The sequence below is a fragment of the Hemitrygon akajei genome, chromosome 2 (assembly GCF_048418815.1).
Source record: "Hemitrygon akajei chromosome 2, sHemAka1.3, whole genome shotgun sequence".
In the NCBI taxonomy this organism is placed as follows: domain Eukaryota; kingdom Metazoa; phylum Chordata; class Chondrichthyes; order Myliobatiformes; family Dasyatidae; genus Hemitrygon; species Hemitrygon akajei.
The window spans coordinates 194,362,341-194,385,604 of NC_133125.1; the positions used below are offsets into that span (position 1 = coordinate 194,362,341).

General features: G+C 44.9%; 1 protein-coding gene across 1 annotated transcript; it reads left to right on the forward strand.

Annotated features, from left to right (window-relative positions):
- Positions 1–1,579: 1,579 nt before the first annotated feature.
- LOC140719620 (zinc-binding protein A33-like) lies at positions 1,580–21,256 on the forward strand. The gene is made up of 5 exons (XM_073034340.1): positions 1,580–2,164; positions 2,582–2,815; positions 3,521–3,543; positions 3,640–3,758; positions 12,574–21,256. The coding sequence occupies exons 1-5, from the start codon at positions 1,580–1,582 to the stop codon at positions 13,182–13,184; spliced, it is 1,572 nt and encodes a 523-aa protein (XP_072890441.1). The 3' UTR covers positions 13,185–21,256.
- Positions 21,257–23,264: the final 2,008 nt, after the last annotated feature.

A 23,264-nucleotide genomic window follows, 5' to 3' on the forward strand; every position in this document is an offset into this window, starting at 1 on the left:
CAGGTCAGTGATTAGACTGTGGACGTGTTCAGTCAGCAAGGTGAAGCTCACTGGATCAAAGGTAAACAGGTGGAGGTGGGATTGCAGACCACGGCAGGAGAGTTTATCATCAGATAAGGAGAGTCACGGCAGGAAAACAGGGTCAGAAATGAAGACAATGAATTACAGAGAGCATTGGGAAATGACTGTCAGTGAGATAGAGAGACACCACATAGAAATAATCAAAGGCTGAATACTACAGAGAAATGTATGTTTCTGATGATTTTTTGTGAAATCCACGTCACCATTGTATAACAGAAACCCGTACGATTATTGACTCAGTGGAGTATCTTTGAGATCACACTCGAAGTGTTTCCCAATGCTCACTGTAACAGGGTCTGAATAAACTGACTTGTTCCCGAAACTCACCACTGCTGTCTGGCAGGTTCTTTCTGTGCTGTTCCATCTGAACCGTATTTAAGTGGGAGACGGGTCCCCACACCCACAACCCAACCCCCAGTCCCTCTGTCCCTCGAGCTGCTGTTGTGGACGCTGCCTGATGAAGACTGTCAGACTCAGCGACGTGGAGATTGCAGAGCAACACACTCAAAATACTGGAGGAACTCAGGGGGTCAGGCAGCAGCTGTGGAGAGGCTAACAGTCCTCGTTTCAGACCGAGACCCTTGAACGCAGTTTATTCCTCTCCATATGCTGCCTGACCGGCTGAGTTCCTCCAGGATATTGTGTGTGTTGCTCTGGAATTCCAGCATCTGCAGAATCTCTTGTGTTTGTGAGTGGAGATTCCAGCCCAGTGCCCCTGCTCTCTGGGGCTGATGGGGTTCAGAAGACAGGCGGGGAAATCATTTCCACACGTGGACCCTGTTCCGAACAAGTGAGACCAGACCTTTGGAGCCGGGCCGGGTCAAGCAGGGAAATGGAAATCAGGAGTTGAATGTTTTCCACACTGTGACGTGCAATGTCCAGTCCTGTGGTGATTCCTGCAGACACATCTTTGTCATCGGCACAGCATCAGTCTCCTCACAGCAGATTCCCTCCACATCCCGTGTCCCATACCATTAACTGATTTAATAGTTGCTATAAATTTACATTATTCACTGTTTTTACACCTCAGTCTCTCTTTAGTCCTCCAGCTAAACGAATCGTGCTTTTGGAGGAACACCGAGGGTCAGGCAGCATCTGTGGAGAGAAATGGGCAATTGACATTTCGCGTAGAGAACCTTCGTCTGGACTGTCTCAACCCGGAATATCTTCTGTCTATTTTTCTCCACAAATGCTGTCTGACTCGCTTAGTTCCTTCAGACTCTTGCATTTACAGTCCCTTCGTTCTCTCTTTTCAGGACTTGCCCTTTCAGTTCTGCCGTAGACTGAACCAAGCTCTTCTCTGCGGCTTTATCTATGTTAGACTTGTTTAATGTGTTTCTGATCGCTGCTGTGGAAATGAACACGATTCCTGTTTCACTGAAAAGGAACATTCATTCCCCAGACGGCAGCGCCCCTGGTGGACAGCCGCGGTACCGCAGGCATTCAGCAGCTCCCTGGAAGTGAAAGGACCCTGAACCGGGAAGTATCGGGAGTTAACATGGCTTCGAAAGGACGGGTCGAGAGTTTAACCGAGGAGGTAATTTGTCCCGTCTGCCTGGATTTCTTCACCGACCCGGTTATACTGGAGTGTGGACACAACTTCTGCCGCTCCTGTATCACACGGTGTTGGGAAAGGGAGGAGAGAAACTCCTGCCCGGAATGTAGAGAGGAGATTGCGGACCGCATCCTCAGGGCCAATCGGGTTTTAGCAAATCTGTCTGAGAAAGCTCGAAAACTAAACCTGAATCCGAAAGAGGAGGAAAGTAAACTTCACTGCGGGAAACATGGGGAAGAACTGAAGCTGTTTTGTGAAACGGACAAGACACTGATCTGCCTGATCTGTGCGACTGCGCGGGAACACAAGTCTCACAACTTCATGCCGGTTAACGAAGCCGTTGAAATCTACAAGGTAAAACTAACCAGGTTTTTATCAACTGTTCACTTAGTTGCATATTTTGGTCTAATGTCTTCACTCTCTGATTCCCAGGGTCGGGTTAAATCTTCCTTAGACTCTCTCACTAAAAAGAAATCAGACTTTGAGGAAATGGAGCAACAACAGAAAGAGAAGATTTCTGGAGTTCGGGTGAGGCTTCTAGAGCAGAATTTACAAATTCGCTGTGTAGTTTTGTTCCCTTTAATGCAGAATAGCAGAGTATCGCAGCTCCAGTAACCTGGGATCGATCCTGACCCCTGGAGCTGTCTGCGTGGAGTTTGCATGTTCTCCCCGTAACCAGTACCTTCCTTTAGCCGACATAGCATGGTTGAACGGTAAATTGGCGACTGTAATTAACCTTGTGACGTTGGGTGGTCTGTGATTCAAGTCGGAGTTAGTGGGTCATAGACGGAGTATATGTTTCAGGGAAACGTGGGGGAATGTGATGGAGGGGAATGTTCTAGGAAGCAGAAGAGACATTAATGGGCTGAATGGTTACCTTCCATGTCAGAAGAAAATACAAAAAATAGCCTCAAATAGGAACCTAGCCTCTCCTTTCATTTACAGGAACAGTCACACAGTCTTCTGTCCCAGATCACATCCCATTTTGCTGAACTGCACCAGATTCTCACTGAGAAAGAGCAGCATGCACTCCGAGATCTCAGGGAAGAAGAGGAGAGGATTCTGAATCCAATGGAGAAAAATCTTCGAGCGATTCAAGAGAATTTAAATTCTATCCAGGAGGAAATCTCAAAGTTACAGGAACGGATGGATAAACAAGAAAATATCACATTCCTCACGGTGAGAGATTTCAGTTTGTTTCTGTAAAAGTGCACCATCAGAAAATGATGCATTTTATCACAAATACTGTAGTTGGAAACTGATTTCCACCAGTCAGGACATCCTGACTGTTCAGAATTGTCATTGTCCCAAACCGGCCTCCCACAACATCTGTACATCACAGGACAGTCTGCAACCTTCTCGGGAATGAGTTACTCTGATCAGAGCACTGAACTGGTGATCATTTCTGTGATTCCCAAGTGTAATATCCCCTGAGACTCAGAGTAACACCCAGTTACAGTCACAGGATGTGAATGTGTTTCTGATATTCACTTCACCACATTTCTTGTGGGATTTATTAACAACCAACTTTTTTATCTTTGACTTTTGGTCTCACACAAGGAGAAATATTTTCTCCACTCCCACCCCATCAAATCCATTCAGAATGTTAAATTCCTCCATCTGATTCTCCCTGACATCATATCCAGATAAAAATACACAACCTGTCCAGTCTCTCCTGTAAGTCCCATCCTCTCAGTTATGGTATAAATTTCATACCCGTTCCTTGTACTTTCTCCCGTGGTTCTCCTCTTTCTCCATTCGTTTCAGTGGGAGAGAGTTAAGTGGGAATTTTCAGCAACTTGTAATAACTTGTCTCAGATTCCTGCTGTTCGGATGTCGATGGTCAGTCTCAGTCAATTGAGATCTGTGTTTGATTTATTTCAGGAGGAAGCTCGTCGGAAGAGGAGGTAGGACGTGGTCTTTACTGCAACTCTGTATGGATTTGTAAAATAGTTCAAATATCACTGATGTTCAGTTTATAACCAGATGTATAATATTTACAGGATTAGTGAGGAAGACCAGACATTGTCAGTGACAGACGGTGCCCTACTGGTTGAAAAATTCTATCACCCCTATTTGTTCGACACAGCATTGGGAGAAGCGTTTGACGGCATTAATCGAGGTAAAACATACAGATTCATTCTGGCACTAACCCCACCTGCCGGGAGGCATCACTGCCACATGGTCAGCTGGAGATGTCAGACCCTTGAACACACCAAACCAGGGGCAAATACAAACAATTCACTGGTCTGTTAGGTGAATCATTGCATCCTGGTCCCATTTGCACTGGACAAACAAGCCAATGCACGGGTTTGAATCCTGACATGGTAGCTCTGGAATTAATATTCCATTAATGTCATTAAAGAGGATAAAATCTGGTATCACTGTGGTGACTGGGACAGTCCTTCGAGCCACTCACCCTGTCTGACCTGTCCGTGACCGCAGTCTGATTGACTCAGCTCTGCCCCCTGCTGGACTCGCCAGTCTCACTGTTGTAATCAAACCACCACATTGAGACTGAGCCCGGACACACCAATCAGCATTAACATTGGTGGACACAGCATAACTGGTCTGGCAAATCTCCCTCACACACATTCACAAGAAGGTTCAGCAGATTGTAGTCAGAGCCTCAGCATTGCACATTGTTAGTCCCCTCAGTAACCTGGAAACTATTCTCTTCAGACACAGTGAATGGTTTCTATTTGAACAATTCACACACGTGTCACACATTGTCAACACACACTGGACATGCGAAGACACACTGTAACATACAAATAGTTCAATGTGCACACTCTGCTTCATTGTGTACTCACACTCACTGATATTTACCACAACCAACACACACGCACACATTGATACATTCATATATTGATAATATCCAAATGCACCGTCAGAGTGGGACACATTGTCAGAGACACAGACACATTTCCCTCTGTTTGTCCCATATCCTTCTAACCAATGCCTATTGTTGTACCTGTCTAAATTAGTTTTATAATATTTTAATTTTACCTCTTTCTACAGCTTCCTTTGGCAGCAAATTCCACACGTACCCACTTCCCTCACAGTGAGACAGTTGCCCTAAAGATCCCTTAAAAAATTTCCCCCCTCACCTTCAGTCTCTGCCCTCTAGTTCTGGACTCCCCTGGAGTTCCCTGGTGTGACCTTCCAGCCCTTCTTATGGCAGCACCTGAGCCACCCTCCAGTCTTCCAGCAGCTCAGCTGTGGGGAAATGTGAAGCAAATATATCTGCCAGAGTCTCTGCAAATTCATCCTCTGTCCTAATGAGGGGCTGTGGGGAGAGGGTTTGTGGGAAAGGAGACTCTTATCACCCATATTCATCCCCCTTCACCTTCTATTTCCATCTACACACACAGTTCACCACAGGCTTTCCACCCCTCCCCCATCTGGTCCTGGTTCCATCTGCCATTCATCTCTCCCCTAATGGTTCCCATTGTCATAAACAGGAAAAAGTCTGCAGATGCTGGAATTCCAAATCAACAAACACAAAATGCTGGAGGAACTCAGCAGGTCAGACAGTATCTATTGGAATGAATAAACATTTGATGTTTTGGGCTGTGATCCTTCTTCAGGACTAAAATTGAAGTGGGGGGGAGATGCCGGAATAAAAAGGTGGGGAGAGGGGAGAGAGGCTAGCGAGAAGGTGATAGGTGAAGCCAGGGGGTGGGAAAGCTAAAGGGCTGGAGAGGAAGGAATCTGATCGGAGAGGAGAGTGGACCATAAGAGAAAGGGAAGGAGGAGGGGACCCAGGGAGTAGTGGTAGGGAGGTGATAAGGCCAGAGTGGGGAATAGAAGAAGAGGGGAGGGAGGTGAGAAATCATTTACCTGAAGAATTAAATCAATATTCATGCCATCAGGTCAGAGGCTACCCCGGCAGAATACAAGGTGCTCTCCTTTCACCAATCTTCAGTCCACAGTCACTTCAGACTCCTGTCTCATCACTCCCCTTCTCCTCTGCTCAATCTACACCCCACATAACCTTATATATTTCTGTCAGATCACGTCCCAGTCCATTTACCTGCATTTGGCCCGTATCCTTCTAAACACTCCTGTCATCATTTCTCAGTCCCAGGGCTCAGCTCCTCTTCTGTGCCAGTTCCACAGGGCCCTCAATTCCCCCGTGTTACAGAAGATGATCGACCTCATTTTCTACCACATTACAGAAGCAAATGGGCTGCAGGTCCTAAAATGCAGAAAGGTCGATAAATCCCCAGGTCCTGATCAAGTGTATCCCAGGACATTGTGAGAAGCTTAGGAAGAAAGTGTGGGGCCCTTTTGGAGAAATGTGTGTCATTGATAACTACGGGTGAGGGGCCAGAAGACTGCAGGGAGACTAATTTTGAACATTTATTGAAGATTGACTGTCGGGTAGAGCCTGGGAAGTACAGACCAGTGAGCCTAACGTCAGAGGTGGGTACATTAATGGAGGGGATTCTGAGAGACAGGATCTACATTCATTTAGAAAGGCGAGGACTAATCAGGGAGACCCAGCTTGGTTTTCAGCATGGACGGTACGGTAGCATAGTGGTTAGCACAACGGTTTACAGTACCAGCGACCCGGGTTCATGTCCCGTCACTGGCTGTAAGGAGTTTGTACGTTCTCCCCGTGACTGTGTGGATTTCCTCTGGGTTCTCCGGTTTCACAGTCCAAACCCGTACCGGTTGTCAGGTCAATTGGTCATTGTAACTTGTTCCATGGTCAGACTTGGATTAAATCAGGGGTTGCTGGGTGGTGGGGGTCATTGTAACTTGTCCCATGGTCAGACTCGGATTAAATCAGGGGTTGCTGGGTGGTGGGGGTCATTGTAACTTGTCCCATGGTCAGACTCGGATTAAATCGGGTTGCTGAGTGGTGGGGGTCATTGTAACTTGTCCCATGGTCAGGCTCGGATTAAATCGGGTTGCTGGGTGGTGGGGGTCGTTGTAACTTGTCCCATGGTCAGGCTCGGATTAAATCAGGGGTTGCTGGGTGGTGGGGGTTATTGTAACTTGTCCCATGGTCAGGCTCGGATTAAATCGGGTTGCTGGGTGGTGGGGGTCAAAGGGTCGGAAGGGCCTATTCCGTGCTGTATCTCAATAAATAAATTACAGCTGATGAAAGTGCAGTAGACATCGTCTCCATGGAGTTTAGCGAGGGATTTGACAAGGTAGCAGAGAGTTAGATCACATGGGATACAGTACAATAGACAATAGACAATAGACAATAGGTGCAGAAGTAGACCATTCGGCCCTTCGAGCCTGCACTGCCATTCTGAGATCATGGCTGATCATCTACTATCAATACCTGGTTCCTTCCTTTATCCCCATATCCCTTGATTCCCCTATCCATAAGATACCTATCTAGCTCCTTCTTGGAAGCATCCAGAGAATTGACCTCTACTGCCTTCCTAGGCAGTGCATTCCAGACCCCCACAACTCTCTGGGAGAAGAAGTTTTTCCTTAACTCTGTCCTAAATGACCTACCCCTTATTCTCAAACCATGCCCTCTGGTACTGGAATCTCCCAGCATCTGGAACATATTTCCTGCCTCTATCTTGTCCAATTCCTTAATAATCTTATATGTTGCAATCAGATCCCCTCTCAATCTCCTTAATTCCAGCATGTACAAGCCCAGTCTCTCTAACCTCTCTGTGTAAGACAGTCTGGACATCCCAGGAATTAACCTTGTGAATCTACTCTGCACTTACTCTACAGCCAGGATGTCCTTCCTTAACCCTGGAGACCAAAACTGTACACAATACTTCAGGTGTGGTCTCACCAGGGCTCTGTACAAATGCAAGAGGATTTCCTTGCTCTTGTACTCAATTCCCTTTGTAATAAAGGCCAACATTCCATTAGCCTTCTTCTCTGCCTGCTGCACTTGCTCATTCACCTTCAGTGACTGATGAACAAGGACTCCTAGATCTCTTTGTATTTCTCCCTTACCTAACTCTACACCGTTCAGATTATAATCTGTCTTCCTGTTCTTACTCCCAAAGTGGATAACCTCACACTTATTCACATTAAACGTCATCTGCCAAGTATCTGCCCACTCACAGCCTATCCAAGTCACCCTGAATTCTCCAAACATCCTCATCACATGTCACACTGCCACCCAGCTTAGTATCATCAGCAAACTTGCTGATGTTATTCTCAATGCCACCATCTAAATCGTTGATGTAAATCGTAAACAGCTGTGGTCCCAATACCGAGCCCTGTGGCACCCCACTAGTCACCACCTGCCATTCCGAGAAACACCCATTCACCGCTACCCTTTGCTTTCTATCTGTCAACCAGTTTTCTATCCATGTCAGTATCCTCCCCCCAATGCCATGAGCTCTGATTATACCCACCAATCTCCTATGTGGGACCTTATCAAATGCCTTCTGAAAATTCAGGTACACTACATCCACTGGATCTCCCTTGTCTAACTTCCTGGTTACATCCTCAAAAAACTCCAATAGATTAGTCAAGCATGATTTGCCCTTGGTAAATCCATGCTGGCTTGGCCCAATCCTATCACTGCTATCTAGATATGCCACTATTTCATCCTTAATAATGGACTCTAGCATCTTCCCCACTACTGATGTTAGGCTGATGGACAATAGTTTTCTGTTTTCTCCCTCCCTCCTTTCTTAAAAAGTTGGATAACATTAGCCATTCTCCAATCCTCAGGAACTGATCCTGAATCTAAGGAACATTGGAAAATGATTACCAATGCATCCGCAATTTCCAGGGCCACCTCCTTTATTACCCTAGGATGCAGACCACCTGGACCTGGGGATTTGTCAGGCTTCAGTCCCATCAGTCTACTCATCACCGTTTCCTTCCTAATGTCAATCTGTTTCATTTCCTCTGTTACCCTATGTCCTTGGCTCATCCATACATCTGGGAGATTGCTTGTGTGTTCCCTAGTGAAGACAGATCTAAAGTACTTATTAAATTCTTCTGCCATTTCTCTGTTTCCCATAACAATTTCACCCAATTCATTCTTCAAGGGCCCAACATTGTTCTTAACTATCTTCTTTCTCTTTACCGACCTAAAAAAGCTTTTGCTATCCTTCTTTATATTCCTGGCTCGCTTGTGTTCATACCTCATTTTTTCTCCCCATATTGTCATTTTAGTTAAGTTCAGTTCTTCCTTAAAAATTTCCCAATCATCTGTCCTCCCACTCACCTTAGCTCTGTGATAGTTCCTTTTTGTTAATGCTATGCAATCTCTGACTTCCTCTGACGATCTGGAATAGGATACAGAGTTGTCTGGGTGGAGTCCTGTGACCAGTGGTTGTTCTGCAGGGATCGGTGCTGGGTTCACTGTTTTTCATCATTCATATGAATGATTTGGAGAGAATATAGGTGACGTGTTTAGTAGGTTTGTGAAGGACTCTAAAACTGGTGGTTTCATGGACAGTGAAGAGGTTATTTATTTATTTAGAGACAGTGTGAAACAGGCCGTCCCAGACCAACGACCCGCTCCACCCAGCACCCCAACTATTTAAAACCAGCCTAATCACGGGGCAATGTACAATGACCATTTAACCTACAAACCGTTATGTCTTTGTATGAGCGTCACAGAGTGATAGGAACTAACAGCACAGGCCCTTCAGCCCATCTGGCATATACCGAAGCATTTAAACTACCTGCTCCCATCGACCTGCACCGGGACCATGGTCCTCCAACTCCGACCATCCATGTACAGTCCAAACTTCTCTTAAATGTTTAAATCAAGCTTGCTTGTACCACTTGGGCTGGCAGCTCGTTCCACACTCTCACAACCCTCTGAATGAAGCAGTTTCCCCTCATGTTCCCCTTAAACTTTTCATCTTTCACCTTTAACCCATGTCCTCTGGTTGTAATCCCACCCAACCTCCATGGAAAAAGCCTGCTTGCATTTACCCTATCTATACCCCTCATAATTTTGTATACCTCTATCAAATCTCCCCTCAGTCTTCTATGTTACAGGAATAAAGTCCTAAACTATTCAATCTTTCCTCATGACTCAGGTCCTCCAGTCCCAGCAACGTCCCTGGAAATTTTCTCTGTACTCTTTCAAACTTGTTTACATCTTTCCTGTAGGTAGGTGACCAAAACTGTACACAATATCCCAAATTAGGCCTCAACAACATCTCATACAACTTCAGCATAACAACCATCTCCTGTACTCAATACTTTGATTTCTGAAGGCCAATGTGACAAAAGTGTTGGGAACTGTCTCGTTGTGTTCAGCGTTCTGTGTAAAGCCCCGGCCCTACGTCCTGTATCCAAGGAGGGGTCCCGGCTCTGTGTTCTGCGTTCCTGTTCTCCCTCGACCCAGGCTCTGTGTTCTCGTCATGTCCATCTGCCTCACCCAGCACAGGAATACCTTGCCTAGCCCGGAGCTGGGATTCTCTCGTCCTGTGCTGTGGTTCCCTTGTCCTGTCTGGGAATCTCTCGTCCCGTCTTGCGCCTCTCCTCGTCCTGTAGCCACGTCTTTTCTTCACCTGGTTCTGGAGTCCGAACCCGAGTCAAGACCCAGGTTCTGGGTCCTTGTCCAGTCTCTGGCCCCAAGCCCAAGCGCAGGCTCCTAGTTCCTAGTTCCATATCCTGGTTCTGCTATCCTTGTCTAGTCCTAGCACAGGCCCGGAATCCTTGTCTCGGCCGGGGCCTGTGTCATGTCCAGCGTCCTTTCTTCCTCACTCCCCTTGCTTCCTTCTCATGACCAGTCCTATTCCTGGTAGTTCAGTGTCTGTGTCTTGCTTTTCGGTCTGTTCCCAACCTCCCCCCATGACAATTTTAAACTCGTTTACATCTTTCCTGTAGGTCATTGACTGAACCTGCACACAATATTCAAAATTAGGCCTCTCCAACATCTCATACAACTTCAACATAACATCCATCTCCTGTACTCAATACTTTGATTTCTGAAGGCCAAAGAAAAGCTTTTATTATGTCCCTATCAACCTGTAACACCACTTCCGATGTATTCTGGACCTGTGTTCCCAGATCTGCTGTAGAACAGAGTCCTCAGTGCCCGATCATTCACTGTGAAAGACCGACACTGGGGTCCTACCGAAGAGCAACAGCTCACACTTGTCTGCATTAAATTCCAGCTGACACTTTTCAGCCCATTTTCCCAGCTGCTCCAGATCCAACTGCAAGTAATGATGGTCTTCCTCACTGTCCACTCCTCCCCAATCTGAGGGATGAATCGGGAGCACCCGGAGGAAATGCACGAGGTCCCGGGGAGAAAGTACAAACTCCTTACGGATGGTGTCAGAATTGAACTCTGAACTCCGAAACGCCCCGAGGTGCAACAGTATTGTGTTATCCATTACATAACCCTCTTGCTCATGGTTTATCCAAGATTACAACGAGATCTTGATTTAATTGGGTCTCTGGGACATTGGATGGAAATTGATTTTAATTCAGAGAGATGAGGGTGTTGCATTTTGGAAGGTAAACCAGGACAGGATTTACACATCAATCGGGGGCCCTGGAGAGTGTTGGGGAACAGAGAGACCAGGAGGTGATTGCCTTCATCAGTCAGAATACTGAGTACAGGAGCTGGGACGTCACGTTATGAGTGTACAAGACATTGGGAAGGCCACATTTGGAGCAGAGTAACACACACAAACTGCTGGAGGAACTCAGCAGGTCAGGCAGCAGCTCTGGATATGAATAAACACTCAATGATTTGGGCCAAGGTTTTGTGTGTGTTGCTTTGGATTTCCAGCATCTGCAGATTTTCTTGTCTTTATGATTTGGATCACACTGTCCAGTGCTGGTGACCTTTCTACAGGAAGAATGTGGTTAAACTGAGAGGGTATAAAACAGATTTACAAGGATGTTACTGGGACGGGAGGGTTTGGGTGATAAGGAGAGGCTGAATATTCTGGGACTTTTTCCTGGAGCTCAGGAGGCTGCCAAAGGAAACCGTGGAGGTGGATACAGTTACAATGATTTAAAATACACCTGGACGGGTACGTGGTTAGGAAAGTTTTAAAGGAATAATGGGCAAATACAGGTAAATGGAACTACCGGTAGTTCATTAAAGCGAGTTGGTCGGCACGGATGAAATCTGCCTCTTTAAATGCATCCAGTGTTTACTCACCCCATCCTCATCTGGATCCAGTTGTTGCTCCACCCCTTCCTCACACCCGTTTCCACTGCTATCTCCCGTCTTTCTTTCCGTTCGTGAGGTAAGGTCTTGGCTTGAAACATCGACTGTACATCTCCCTTAACACATGCCGCTTGATCCACTGAGATCCTACAGAATTTTGTGTGTGTTGATCGGGAAAAATCTGCTCTCCATGTCGAGGAAAATCTCCGGAAGATGCTGGTTGCCATCCGCTGTAGTTGGGTAAAACCCCGGGAAATATTTCCCCGGGGCCGCGCTGCCCGAGTCTCCCCCGGTCCCCGGTGCCGCGCTACCCGAGTCTCCCCCCGATCCCATGGGTCGCGTTGCCCGAGTCTCCCCCCCGGTCCCGGGGCCGCGCTGCCCGAGTCTCCCCCCGATCCCATGGGCCGCGCTGCCCGAGTCTCCCCACCACCCCCGATCCCCGGGGCCGCGCTGCCCGAATCTCCTCCAGTCCCCGGGGCCGCTTCCCAAGTCTTCCCCCCCACCCCCGGTCCCGGGGCCGCGCTGCCCGAATCTGCCCCAGTCCCGGGGCCGCGCTGCCCGAATCTCCCCCAGTCCCGGGGCCGCGCTGCCCGAGTCTCCCCCCGGTCCCGGGGCCGCGCTGCCCGAGTCTCCCCCCGATCCCCGGGGCCGCGCTGCCCGAGCGTCCCCCCGGTCCCGGGGCCGCTTCCCGAGTCTCCCCCCGGTCCCGGGGCCGCGCTGCCCGAGTCTCCACCCGATCCCGGGGCCGCGCTGCCCGAGTCTCCCCCGGTCCCAGGGCCGCGCTGCCCGAGTCTCCCCCCCGATCCCCGGGGACTCTCTAATTCTCTGCTTCTCCCCACAGTCTCTGTCACCCTGGATGTGGAAACGGCGCATCCGGAGCTCGAGGTGTCTGAGGATCGGAAGAGTGTGAGACAGACCGGGACCCGGAGGAATCTCCCTGACACCGGGAAGAGGTTCACATACTTGATTTGTGTGCTGGGATCGGAGGGATTCACATCGGGGAGACATTACTGGGAGGTGGAGGTGACGGGGAATCGGCGCTGGGGTCTGGGAGTCGCCGCAGAGTCTGTGGAGAGGAAGGGACGGGTCACACGGAGTCCGGAGACCGGATTCTGGATCATCGGGCGGGTTGATGACGTGATGTGGGTTTTCACCTCCCCTGTGTCCCGTCTCCCTGCCGGTCCCATCCCCGGGAGGGTGGGAGTTTATCTCAGTTACGAGTCCGGGACAGTTTCATTTTACAACGCGGAGACCAAGTCCCATCTCCACACCTTCACTGGGAATAAATTCACGGAGAAACTTTATCCTTTCTTCGGGTCTTGGGATAAAAACCAGTGGCTGAGAATCTGCTCCGGTTCTACTCCGGGTCTGCAAACGGGTCGGGTCCGGGACCGGCGTCAGGAGTCAGTCAATGTAAATATAAATGTGCTGTTACGTACCCGTGACACGTGACAGTGGTACCCTTGTCACGTGACTGGGGTTGAAGTTATACTGGACTTGAGGTAATGGTATTGTGATGGTGGAGTGATGTCATTTTCCCGCCAGTAGAGGTCATGTGACAGGTTTTTGTACAGGGTAGAAAAGGAAGACCCACCCTGTCAGGTGGGGCAGTTCGTGGCGGAATTTGCCAAGCTGACTTCATGTCCCTGCGTGATTTAATGTGATGACGCAGTTTAGTTGAAAAATGAAGTTTTATAAAATGCCTAAAGTTTAAAAGGTCATTGCCAGCGGTTTCTTTGCTGGTGGAGAGTGAAGAAAAGTTTGGAAGATAAAAATCGAGGAGAATCGATTTTCGACGGTGGATTGGTTACGACCTTATGTGATCCTCATTCGGAGGGATTTCGTTGACTATTCTTGCTGTTAATCCCTGGGTTTGACCAGAAAGGATTTGAGAATAGTGTGGAAGAAAGGTCAGTACCTTTAAGCCGTTATATTTTATAAAATTCTTCGTGGGAAAGTTCGACGCCGGGGAATCGAAGGACATCGACGTGGAAGAGAATTTAAATCGCTTTAAAAAGTCTCTCCTTTTAAAAGGACTGTGAGCTTTTGAACTTTCGGCATACCGTTTTAAAGAACTGTTTACTTTCGGCATACCGCTTTAAAGAACTGTTTACTTTCGGCATACCGCTTTAAAGAACTGTTTCCTTTCGGCATATTTCAATACCGCTTTAAGAACTGTTTGAATTGCAGCGCTATTAAGAACTGTGAATGTGTCGCACAGCAGCTGAGTTCCGGTTACGTTTGGGTTTGTTTACTTTTGAGGGGGTTTGTTTTCAGTGTTTAATAAACGTGTTATTTGTTATAAAAACCCTTGCCTAACTCATCTATATTTATTGTTGCCTGAATACGTAACATAATTATGGGGGCTGCATCCGGATTTGGATCGTTTGAGTTTAAAATGCTTTTTGAATTTTGAGTCGGTGTTTTGGTAACGGGGAATACTCGATTCTTTTGTTTGATTGGCTTGTGAGTGGTATTCGGCAACGATGAATATTGATGAGTTTCTGGATTCGCCAGCCGCGGATTTGTTGGCGAAGGCGAAAAAAACTGAAGTATCTGAGATTGCTAATAGATTGCAACTTAAAGGTATTTTGGCGACTACATCAAAAGCTGTAATACAGAGAAAAATCGCATCACATTTTGTGGCTTCGGGTCATTTTGATGAATCGATTTTAGAATCGTTTCCAATAAGTAATCTGGAGATGCAGTTGCAAATCGAACAAATGATGTTAGAGAGGTGTAAATTGGAAATTGAACAAAAGCAGAGAGATTTTGAATATGCAATGGCGAAATTAAGGTCTGGGAATCAGTCTTCTGATTCTAAAAAACCGCTTGTTGCCAGCCAAGAAATTAAATTGGTCCCTCCATTTAGTGAAACAGAAGTGGAAAGATATTTTCAACATTTTGAAACTATTGCTCGGATGTCAGAGTGGCCGAAAGATAAATGGTCAGTGTTGTTACAGAGTGTGATTAAAGGCAAAGCACAACAAGTTTACACAGCTTTAACTGCTGCGCAAGCATTAGATTATGATATTGTGAAAACGAATATTCTCAAAGCATACGAATTAGTCCCAGAAGCATATAGGGAAAGATTCAGAAGTTTGAAAAAGTCTGTGGAAAAGACTTATGGGGAATTTGCCTATGATAAAGCTATGTGTTTTGAGAGATGGGTTTCTTCTAAAAATGTAAATGAGGACTATGAGACTTTGAGAGAGCTGATTTTAATGGAGGAATTTAAAAGAAGCATTCCTGTTGAAGTAAGGACCTACTTAAATGACAGGGATACTGATAAATTGCAGGACTGTGCTAGATTAGCTGATGAGTATGTTTTAATCCATAAGAATAAATTTCCTCAGGGTAGAATTTTCAAGAGGAAAAATAATATGGAGACTCAAGGTAAATCAGAAATTAAATCAGAGGTTAATGAGAAAGGTAAGGAGGAAGGAAAACCTGTGAAGGAAAGACAGTTTGGTCTTATTTGTAACTATTGTAAGAAGCCTGGCCATGTAATAGCTAACTGTTTCAAATTGAAAAAGAAAGAGAAGGAAGCAGTTCCGGATGCTTGTGTGCAACATACTGAAGCGCCTGTAAAGTTACAGGGTTTGGTAAACACAAATGAGGATTTGTTAGAGTCTGACAAAGTTAGAAAGGGATATGATCATTTTATAACTGAAGGGTTTGTATCCTTGAAAGAAGGATCTACTCTGGTGCCAATAAAAATTCTTAGGGATACTGGAGCTTCTCAATCACTGATGTTAGATAGTGTGTTGAAGTTTAATGAAGAGAGTGATACTGGTGAGGTAAATTACATAAGAGGTGTTGGAAGTGATTTTATGCCTGTACATTTACATGAAGTAAATTTAAAGTCAGGGTTAGTTACAGGATTTGTTAAAGTAGGATTACAGCATAGCTTACCTGTGAAGGGTATTTCTTTATTGTTAGGTAACGACTTGGCAGGTGGACAAGTTTTTCCTGAAGTGCATTTGACAATGGAGTCAGAGGAACCAGAGATGAATTCTAACACAGATTTTTCCTGTGTTGTGACTAGAGCTATGGCTAAAAAAATTGATGTGCAGAATGAGGTTGTTACTCATGACTGTTCAACTCAGGATTCGAGTTTTGAGGATGTGTCAGAGACTTTCTTACCTTCGTTGTTTGAACAAGATTCTGGGAGTAAGTCTGACTATGAAGATTTATCTCTGTCTCGGAAGGAGATGATAGCAGAGCAGAATAGAGATCCTGAGATTATAAAATTAAGGGAACAAGCTTTACTAGGTAGTGAAATTGAGAAGGTGTCAGTAGGATATTATTTGGAAAAAGGAGTGTTGATGAGGAAGTGGAGGTCGCCTACAATTCCTGCAAGTGAGGAATGGAATGTTGTTTATCAGGTAGTTGTTCCTAAAGTTTATCGGAATGAGATTTTGACTTTAGCTCATAGTGTGCCTCTAGGTGGACATCAAGGGGTAAGGAAAACTGTGGACAAGATTTTAAAACATTTTTACTGGCCTGGTTTAAGAAAAGATGTGGCAATGTTTTGTAAGACGTGCCATACTTGTCAAATTGTGGGTAAACCAAATCAGGTTACACCAGTAGCTCCATTGCAACCTATTCCAGCATTTGTTGAACCGTTTTCTAAAGTTATTGTAGATTGTGTTGGTCCATTACCAAAGACAAAAACTGGTTATCAGTATTTGTTGACTATCATGTGTACTTCGTCTAGGTTTCCAGAGGCAGTACCACTTAGGAATATAAAAGCTAAAACTGTGACGAAGGCTCTTATAAAATTCTTTACTTGTTTTGGATTGCCTAAGGAAATACAAACTGATCAAGGCAGTAATTTTATGTCTGGATTGTTTCAACAGATAGTTTATAAATTAGGAGCTAAGCAAATCACTTCATCTGCATACCATCCAGAATCGCAAGGTGCCTTGGAGAAGTTTCATTCTACTCTCAAGAATATGATTAGGACATATTGTGTGGAAAATGAAAGTGACTGGGATGAGAGTATAAACTTACTTTTATTTGCAGTAAGGGAATCGGTACAGGATTCTTTAGGTTTTAGTCCATTTGAACTTGTGTTTGGGCATAGAGTTAGAGGACCTTTAGCTTTATTGAAGGAACAGTGGATTAGTAAGGAAGTGCATACTAATTTGTTGGACTATGTTTTGAAATTTAAGGACAGGTTACATAAAGCTTGTAGTTTAGCCAAGGAAAATTTAAAGTTGGCTCAGGAGAAAATGAAAACTTGGTATGATAAGGAAGCTAGGATGAGGATGTTTAAGTCTGGAGATAAGGTGTTGGTTCTTTTCCCAGTGCAGACAAATCCTTTACAAGCTAGATTTCATGGTCCTTATGAAATTGTGTCTAGAATCAATGATGTGGATTACATAATAAAAACTCCAGATCGTAGAAGGTCAACACAACTTTGCCACGTAAATATGATTAAACCATATTTTGAGAAACAATCTGATACTGTGACTGTTGTGGTTAGTGAGAATGAGTTTGATTTAACTGGGAACATGATAGATGATTCATCTGACTTTCATTCTAAATCTAACATTGTTTCTGTTAGGTTACCTAATTCGACCATTCTGGAAAATATGGATGAGAAATTAGCACATTTACAGCTAGAGCAGAAACAACAGATGAAGGAATTGATTTTTAAATATAAGGATTTGTTTCCAGATGTTCCGAGAAGGACTACTATAGCTTCACATGATGTAGATGTTGGAGATGCCAAACCTATTAAACAACATCCATATAGGATGAACATGGAAAAATGTGAACTTGCTGAGAAAGAAATTGAATACATGTTAGAGAATGATATTATTAGACATTCTAACTCGAATTGGAGTTCGCCATGTGTTATGGTGGTAGTATTAGGTTTTGTACGGACTATAGGAAGGTGAATGCTGTAACGAAAACAGGTGCATATCCAATTCCTAGAGTAGATGATTGTGTAGATAAGGTTGGAAAAGCAAAGTTCCTTACAAAGATTGATTTATTGAAAGGGTATTGGTGTGTTCCATTAACGGACAGAGGTAGAGAGATTTCTGCATTTGTAACTCCATCTGGGTTATATGAGTATAATGTTCTTCCATTTGGGATGAAGAATGCCCCAGGTACTTTCCAGAGGATGATTAACTCTGTGATTCAGGGATTGAAAGATACTGATGCTTATATTGATGATTTAGTGACAGGAAATGATACTTGGGAAGCACACATAATTGCGGTGGAGAAATTGTTTGAAAAGCTTTCAAAAGCTAACTTGACTATTAATTTAGCCAAGAGTGAATTTGGACATGCCGCTGTGACTTACCTTGGTTATGTTGTAGGTCAAGGTAAGGTAGCTCCTGTTCAGGCAAAAGTTCAGGCAATTTTAGAGATTCCCACTCCGACGGGGAAAAAAACTCTCAGAAGATTTTTGGGAATGGTAGGATATTATCGAAAATTTTGTAAGAATTTTGCTAATGTTGCCCTTCCATTAACTAACCTTCTGCAGAAGAAGGTGAAGTTTGTGTGGACAGTGCCTTGTCAGGAAGCATTTGAAAAATTGAAAACAATGATATGTCAACAACCTGTGCTTAAGGCACCTGACTTTGAAAAACCTTTTTCATTAGCTGTAGATGCTAGTGATGAAGCTGCAGGAGCAGTATTGATGCAAAGGAATGAGGGTGATGAGGTTGATCATCCAGTAGCTTACTTTTCTAAGAAATTTAATAAGCATCAAAGAAACTATTCAACAATAGAGAAAGAATTGTGATCTCTTGTTTTGGCTTTGGAATATTTTGAGGTATATGTTGGTACAACTCAAAAACCACTTATTGTTTACACTGATCATAATCCGTTAGTTTTTCTGAGTAAGATGAAAAACAAAAACAGAAGATTGTTAAATTGGAGTTTGATGTTACAAGAGTACAATGTTGTGATAACTCATATTAAAGGTAAAGATAATGTGGTTGCTGATTGTCTATCTCGATGTTGAATGTACAATGTAATTTTTTTTTGGAGTGTTTTTTTATTGTAACACTCCTACTGTATTGTATGTTGTAAGATGTTATATGATGGTATTGTATATTGTGTATGTTATATAATTTATACATTTGTTTTTCTTGTAAGTAATTGTTAAAATTTTTGTTCTTGTCAGACCAAAAATGTTTTTTTTGGAGGGAGGTGTTACGTACCCGTGACACGTGACAGTGGTACCCTTGTCACGTGACTGGGGTTGAAGTTATACTGGACTTGAGGTAATGGTTTTGTGATGGTGGAGTGATGTCATTTTCCCACCAGTAGAGGTCATGTGACAGGTTTTTTTAACAGGGTATAAAAGGAAGACCCACCCTGTCAGGTGGGGCAGTTCGTGGCGGGATTTGCCAAGCTGACTTCATGTCCCTGCGTGATTTAATGTGATGACGCAGTTTAGTTGAAAAATGAAGTTTTATAAAATGCCTAAAGTTTAAAAGGTCATTGCCAGCGGTTTCTTTGCTGGTGGAGAGTGAAGAAAAGTTTGGAAGATAAAAATCGAGGAGAATCGATTTTCGACGGTGGATTGGTTACGACCTTATGTGATCCTCATTCGGAAGGATTTCGTTGACTATTCTTGCTGTTAATCCCTGGGTTTGACCAGAAAGGATTTGAGAATAGTGTGGAAGAAAGGTCAGTACCTTTAAGCTGTTATATTTTATAAAATTCTTCGTGGGAAAGTTCGACACCGGGGAATCGAAGGACATCGACGTGGAAGAGAATTTAAATCACTTTAAAAAGTCTCTCCTTTTAAAAGGACTGTGAGCTTTTGAACTTTCGGCATACCGTTTTAAAGAACTGTTTACTCCACCACCATCTCCTTGGTCTTGGTGACATTGAGACGCAGGTAGTTTGAGTTGCACCATATCACAAAGTCCTGTATCAGTTTCCTATAGTCCTCCTCCTGTCCATTCCTGACACACCCCACTATGGCCGTGTCATCAGCGAACTTCTGCACATGGCAGGACTCCGAGTTATATTGGAAGTCAGATGTGTACAGGGTGAACAGGACCGGAGAGAGTACGGTTCCCTGTGGCGCTCCTGTGCTGCTGACCACTGTGTCAGACCTACAGTCTCCCAACCGCACATACTGAGGTCTATCTGTCAAGTAGTCCACTATCCAATCCACCATGTGAGAGTCTACTCCCATCTCCGTTAGTTTGTGCTTTAAGATCTTGGGCTGGATGGTGTTAAAGGCACTAGAGAAGTCAAGGAATGTAATCCTCACAGCACAACTGACCCCATCTAGGTGAGAGAGTGATTTGTGCAGCAAATACGTGATAGCATCCTCCACTCCCACCTTCTCCTTATACGCAAACTGAAGCGGATCCCGGGCGTGCCTGGTTTGTGGCCTCAGATTCTGTATTATCAGCCGCTCCATGGTCTTCATCACGTGCGACGTCAAGGCAACAGGTCTGAAGTCATTCAACTCCTTTGGTTGTGGTTTCTTCGGTACCGGGACAATACAAGATGTTTTCCACTGTCTGGGTACTCTTCTCTGATCTAGTCACCAAGACAAAGGAGATGGTGGTGGACTTTAGGAGATCTAGGCCTCATATGGAGCCAGTGATCATTAATGGAGAATGTGTGGAGCAGGTTAAGACCTACAAGTATCTGGGAGTACAGTTGGACGAGAAGCTAGACTGGACTGCCAACACAGATGCCTTGTGCAGGAAGGCACAGAGTCGACTGTACTTCCTTAGAAGGTTGGCGTCATTCAATGTCTGCAGTGAGATGCTGAAGATGTTCTATAGGTCAGTTGTTGAGAGCGCCCTCTTCTTTGTGGTGGCGTGTTGGGGAGGAAGCATTAAGAAGAAGGACGCCTCACGTCTTAATAAGCTGATAAGGAAGGCGGGCTCTGTCGTGGGCAAAGTACTGGAGAGTTTAACATCGGTAGCTGAGCGAAGGGCGCTGAGTAGGCTACGGTCAATTATGGAAAACCCTGAACATCCTCTACATAGCACCATCCAGAGACAGAGAAGCAGTTTCAGCGACAGGTTACTGTCGATGCAATGCTCCTCAGACAGGATGAAGAGGTCAATACTCCCCAATGCCATTAGGCTTTACAATTCAACTGCCAGGACTTAAGAACTTTTTTAAAGCTATTATTAATGCTTTTTGAGTTAGTGATTTAGATGCATATCATATTATTACTGAGTTAAGTATTGTATGTAATGAGTTTTTGCTACAACAAGTGTATGGGACATTGGAAAAAATGTTGAATTTCCCCATGGGGATGAATAAAGTATCTATCTATCTATCTATCTACTTTCGGCATACCGCTTTAAAGAACTGTTTACTTTCGGCATACCGCTTTAAAGAACTGTTTACTTTCGGCATACCGCTTTAAAGAACTGTTTACTTTCGGCATATTTCAATACCGCTTTAAGAACTGTTTGAATTGCAGCGCTATTAAGAACTGTGAATGTGTCGCACAGCAGCTGAGTTCCGGTTACGTTTGGGTTTGTTTACTTTTGAGGGGGTTTGTTTTCAGTGTTTAATAAACGTGTTATTTGTTATAAAAACCCTTGCCTAACTCATCTATATTTATTGTTGCCTGAATACGTAACAGTGCGGAGAGTGAAATAAACACGATATGAGAATTATCGGTCCATTAATTTTAACTCGTTCACCGCATCCGTCAACGGAACACAAACACTGCGGATTCAGCAGCAGCCGCGGGCGGCGGGTCCTGAGCTCCCCGGCTCCCCCGGGTGCTAAAGTCCACCGGGACTGACAGGGTAACTGGGGCAAGTGGTGGTGGTGCTGACTGGGAGAGGGAGGTCAGGGTTAATCTTGGTAACACGGGACATGTGGAGGTGGTAACACACAAAGCGTCTGGGTCTCCCACCGTGTCAGGTAACATCTGTGGAGGGAAATGGGCAGGTGAGGGGTGGATCCAGGTGAGGGGGTGGTAGGTAGATGGGTGAGGGTGGAAGTGTGTCAGGAACTGGGAGGTGAGAGGTATCAGTGACAATAGGGTGATGGGCAGATGGATCAGGAGGAGAGAGATGATTAAACAGGAAAAGTGACAGAGGGAGCGACTACCAGAAGTTTGAGAATTCGATGTTGATGCCGTCAGGTTGCCGGCCACCCTGGTGGAACATGAGGAGCCGTTCCTCTAATTTACGAGACAAATAGAACCGGGATCTCTACATTGAATCAGATATTCAGTTTAAGACCATAAGATATAGAAGCAGAAGTAGGCCATTCGGCCCATCAGATCTGCTCTGCCTTTCAATTATGGGCTGATCTGATTCTTCCAGTCATCCCCATCCCCTGCCTTCTCCCAATACCCTTTGATCCCCTGGCTGATCAGGAACCTATCGATCTCTACCTTAAACACACCCAATGACTTGGCCTCCACAGCCGCTCGTGGCATCCAATTCCACAGATTTACCACCCTCTGACTAAAGTAATTTCTCCGCATCTCAGATCTAAAAGGTAACTCTTTATTAGCAAGTTACCTGAGAGAACCCTCCTTAAGCACTCTGTCTAGGGGGCTGCTTCGAAGGTCTCTCTCCTCTGAAGCAAATACCATTCTTTTTATATACATGCAGTCACGTACACAGATACATGTGGGTTCACCCCCTTAGTTTCCGTACAGATGAGAATTGTTAACTTTCCTCTTGTCCTAGAATCCCCTACCATGAGAAATAACTTTACCATTACTAATCTGTTCAGGCTTTTTGACATTTGGAATGTTTCTATGAGACCCCCCTCACTCTCCTGAACTCCAGGGAATACAGCCCAAGAGCTGCCAGACATTCCTCATAGGGTAACCCTTCCATTCCTGGAATCATTCTCGTGAATCTTCTCTGAACCCTCTCCAATGTCAGTATATGCTTTCTAAAATAAGGAGCCCAAAACTGCTCAAAATACTCCAATTGTGGTCTCACGAGAGCACCAGAGCCTCAACATCACATTCCTGCTCTTATATTCTATACCTCTAGAAATGAATGCCAACATTGCATTCACCTTCTTCACCACTGACTCAACTTGGAAGTTAATCTTTAGGGTATCCTGCACAAGGACTCCCAAGTCCCTTTGCATCTCTGCATTTTGAATGATCTCCCCCTATCTAAATAATTGTCTGCTCATTTATTTCTTCCACAAAAGTGAATGACCATACACTTTCCAACATTATATTTCATTTACCACTTCTTTGCCCATTTCCCTAAACTATCTAAGTCTCTCTGCAGGCTCTGTTTCCTCAACACTGCCCACTCCACCACTGATATTTGTGTCATCGGCAAATTTAGCCAAAAATCCATTGATCCCATAGTCCAAATCATTGACATTCATTGTAAAAAGCAGTAGTCCCTACATCGACCCCTGTGAAACTCCACTAGTAACTGGAGGGCAGCCGGAATAGGATCCCTTTATTCCCATTCTCTGATTTCTGTCAATCAGCCAATGCTCCACCCACGCTAGTAACTTCCCTGTAATTCCATGGGCTCTTAATCTTGCTTAGCAGCCTCATGTGCGGCACCTTATCAAAAGCCTAAA

Excerpts from the sequence above, each read along its gene's own strand:
- LOC140719620 (XM_073034340.1), top strand. The coding sequence starts at position 1,580 with ATGGCTTCGAAAGGACGGGTCGAGAGTTTAACCGAGGAGGTAATTTGT. Across the intron at positions 2,165-2,581 it reads AGAAGATTTCTGGAGTTCGG|GAACAGTCACACAGTCTTCT; the intron begins GTGAGGCTTCTA and ends TTTCATTTACAG. Across the intron at positions 3,759-12,573 it reads GTTTGACGGCATTAATCGAG|TCTCTGTCACCCTGGATGTG; the intron begins GTAAAACATACA and ends TTCTCCCCACAG.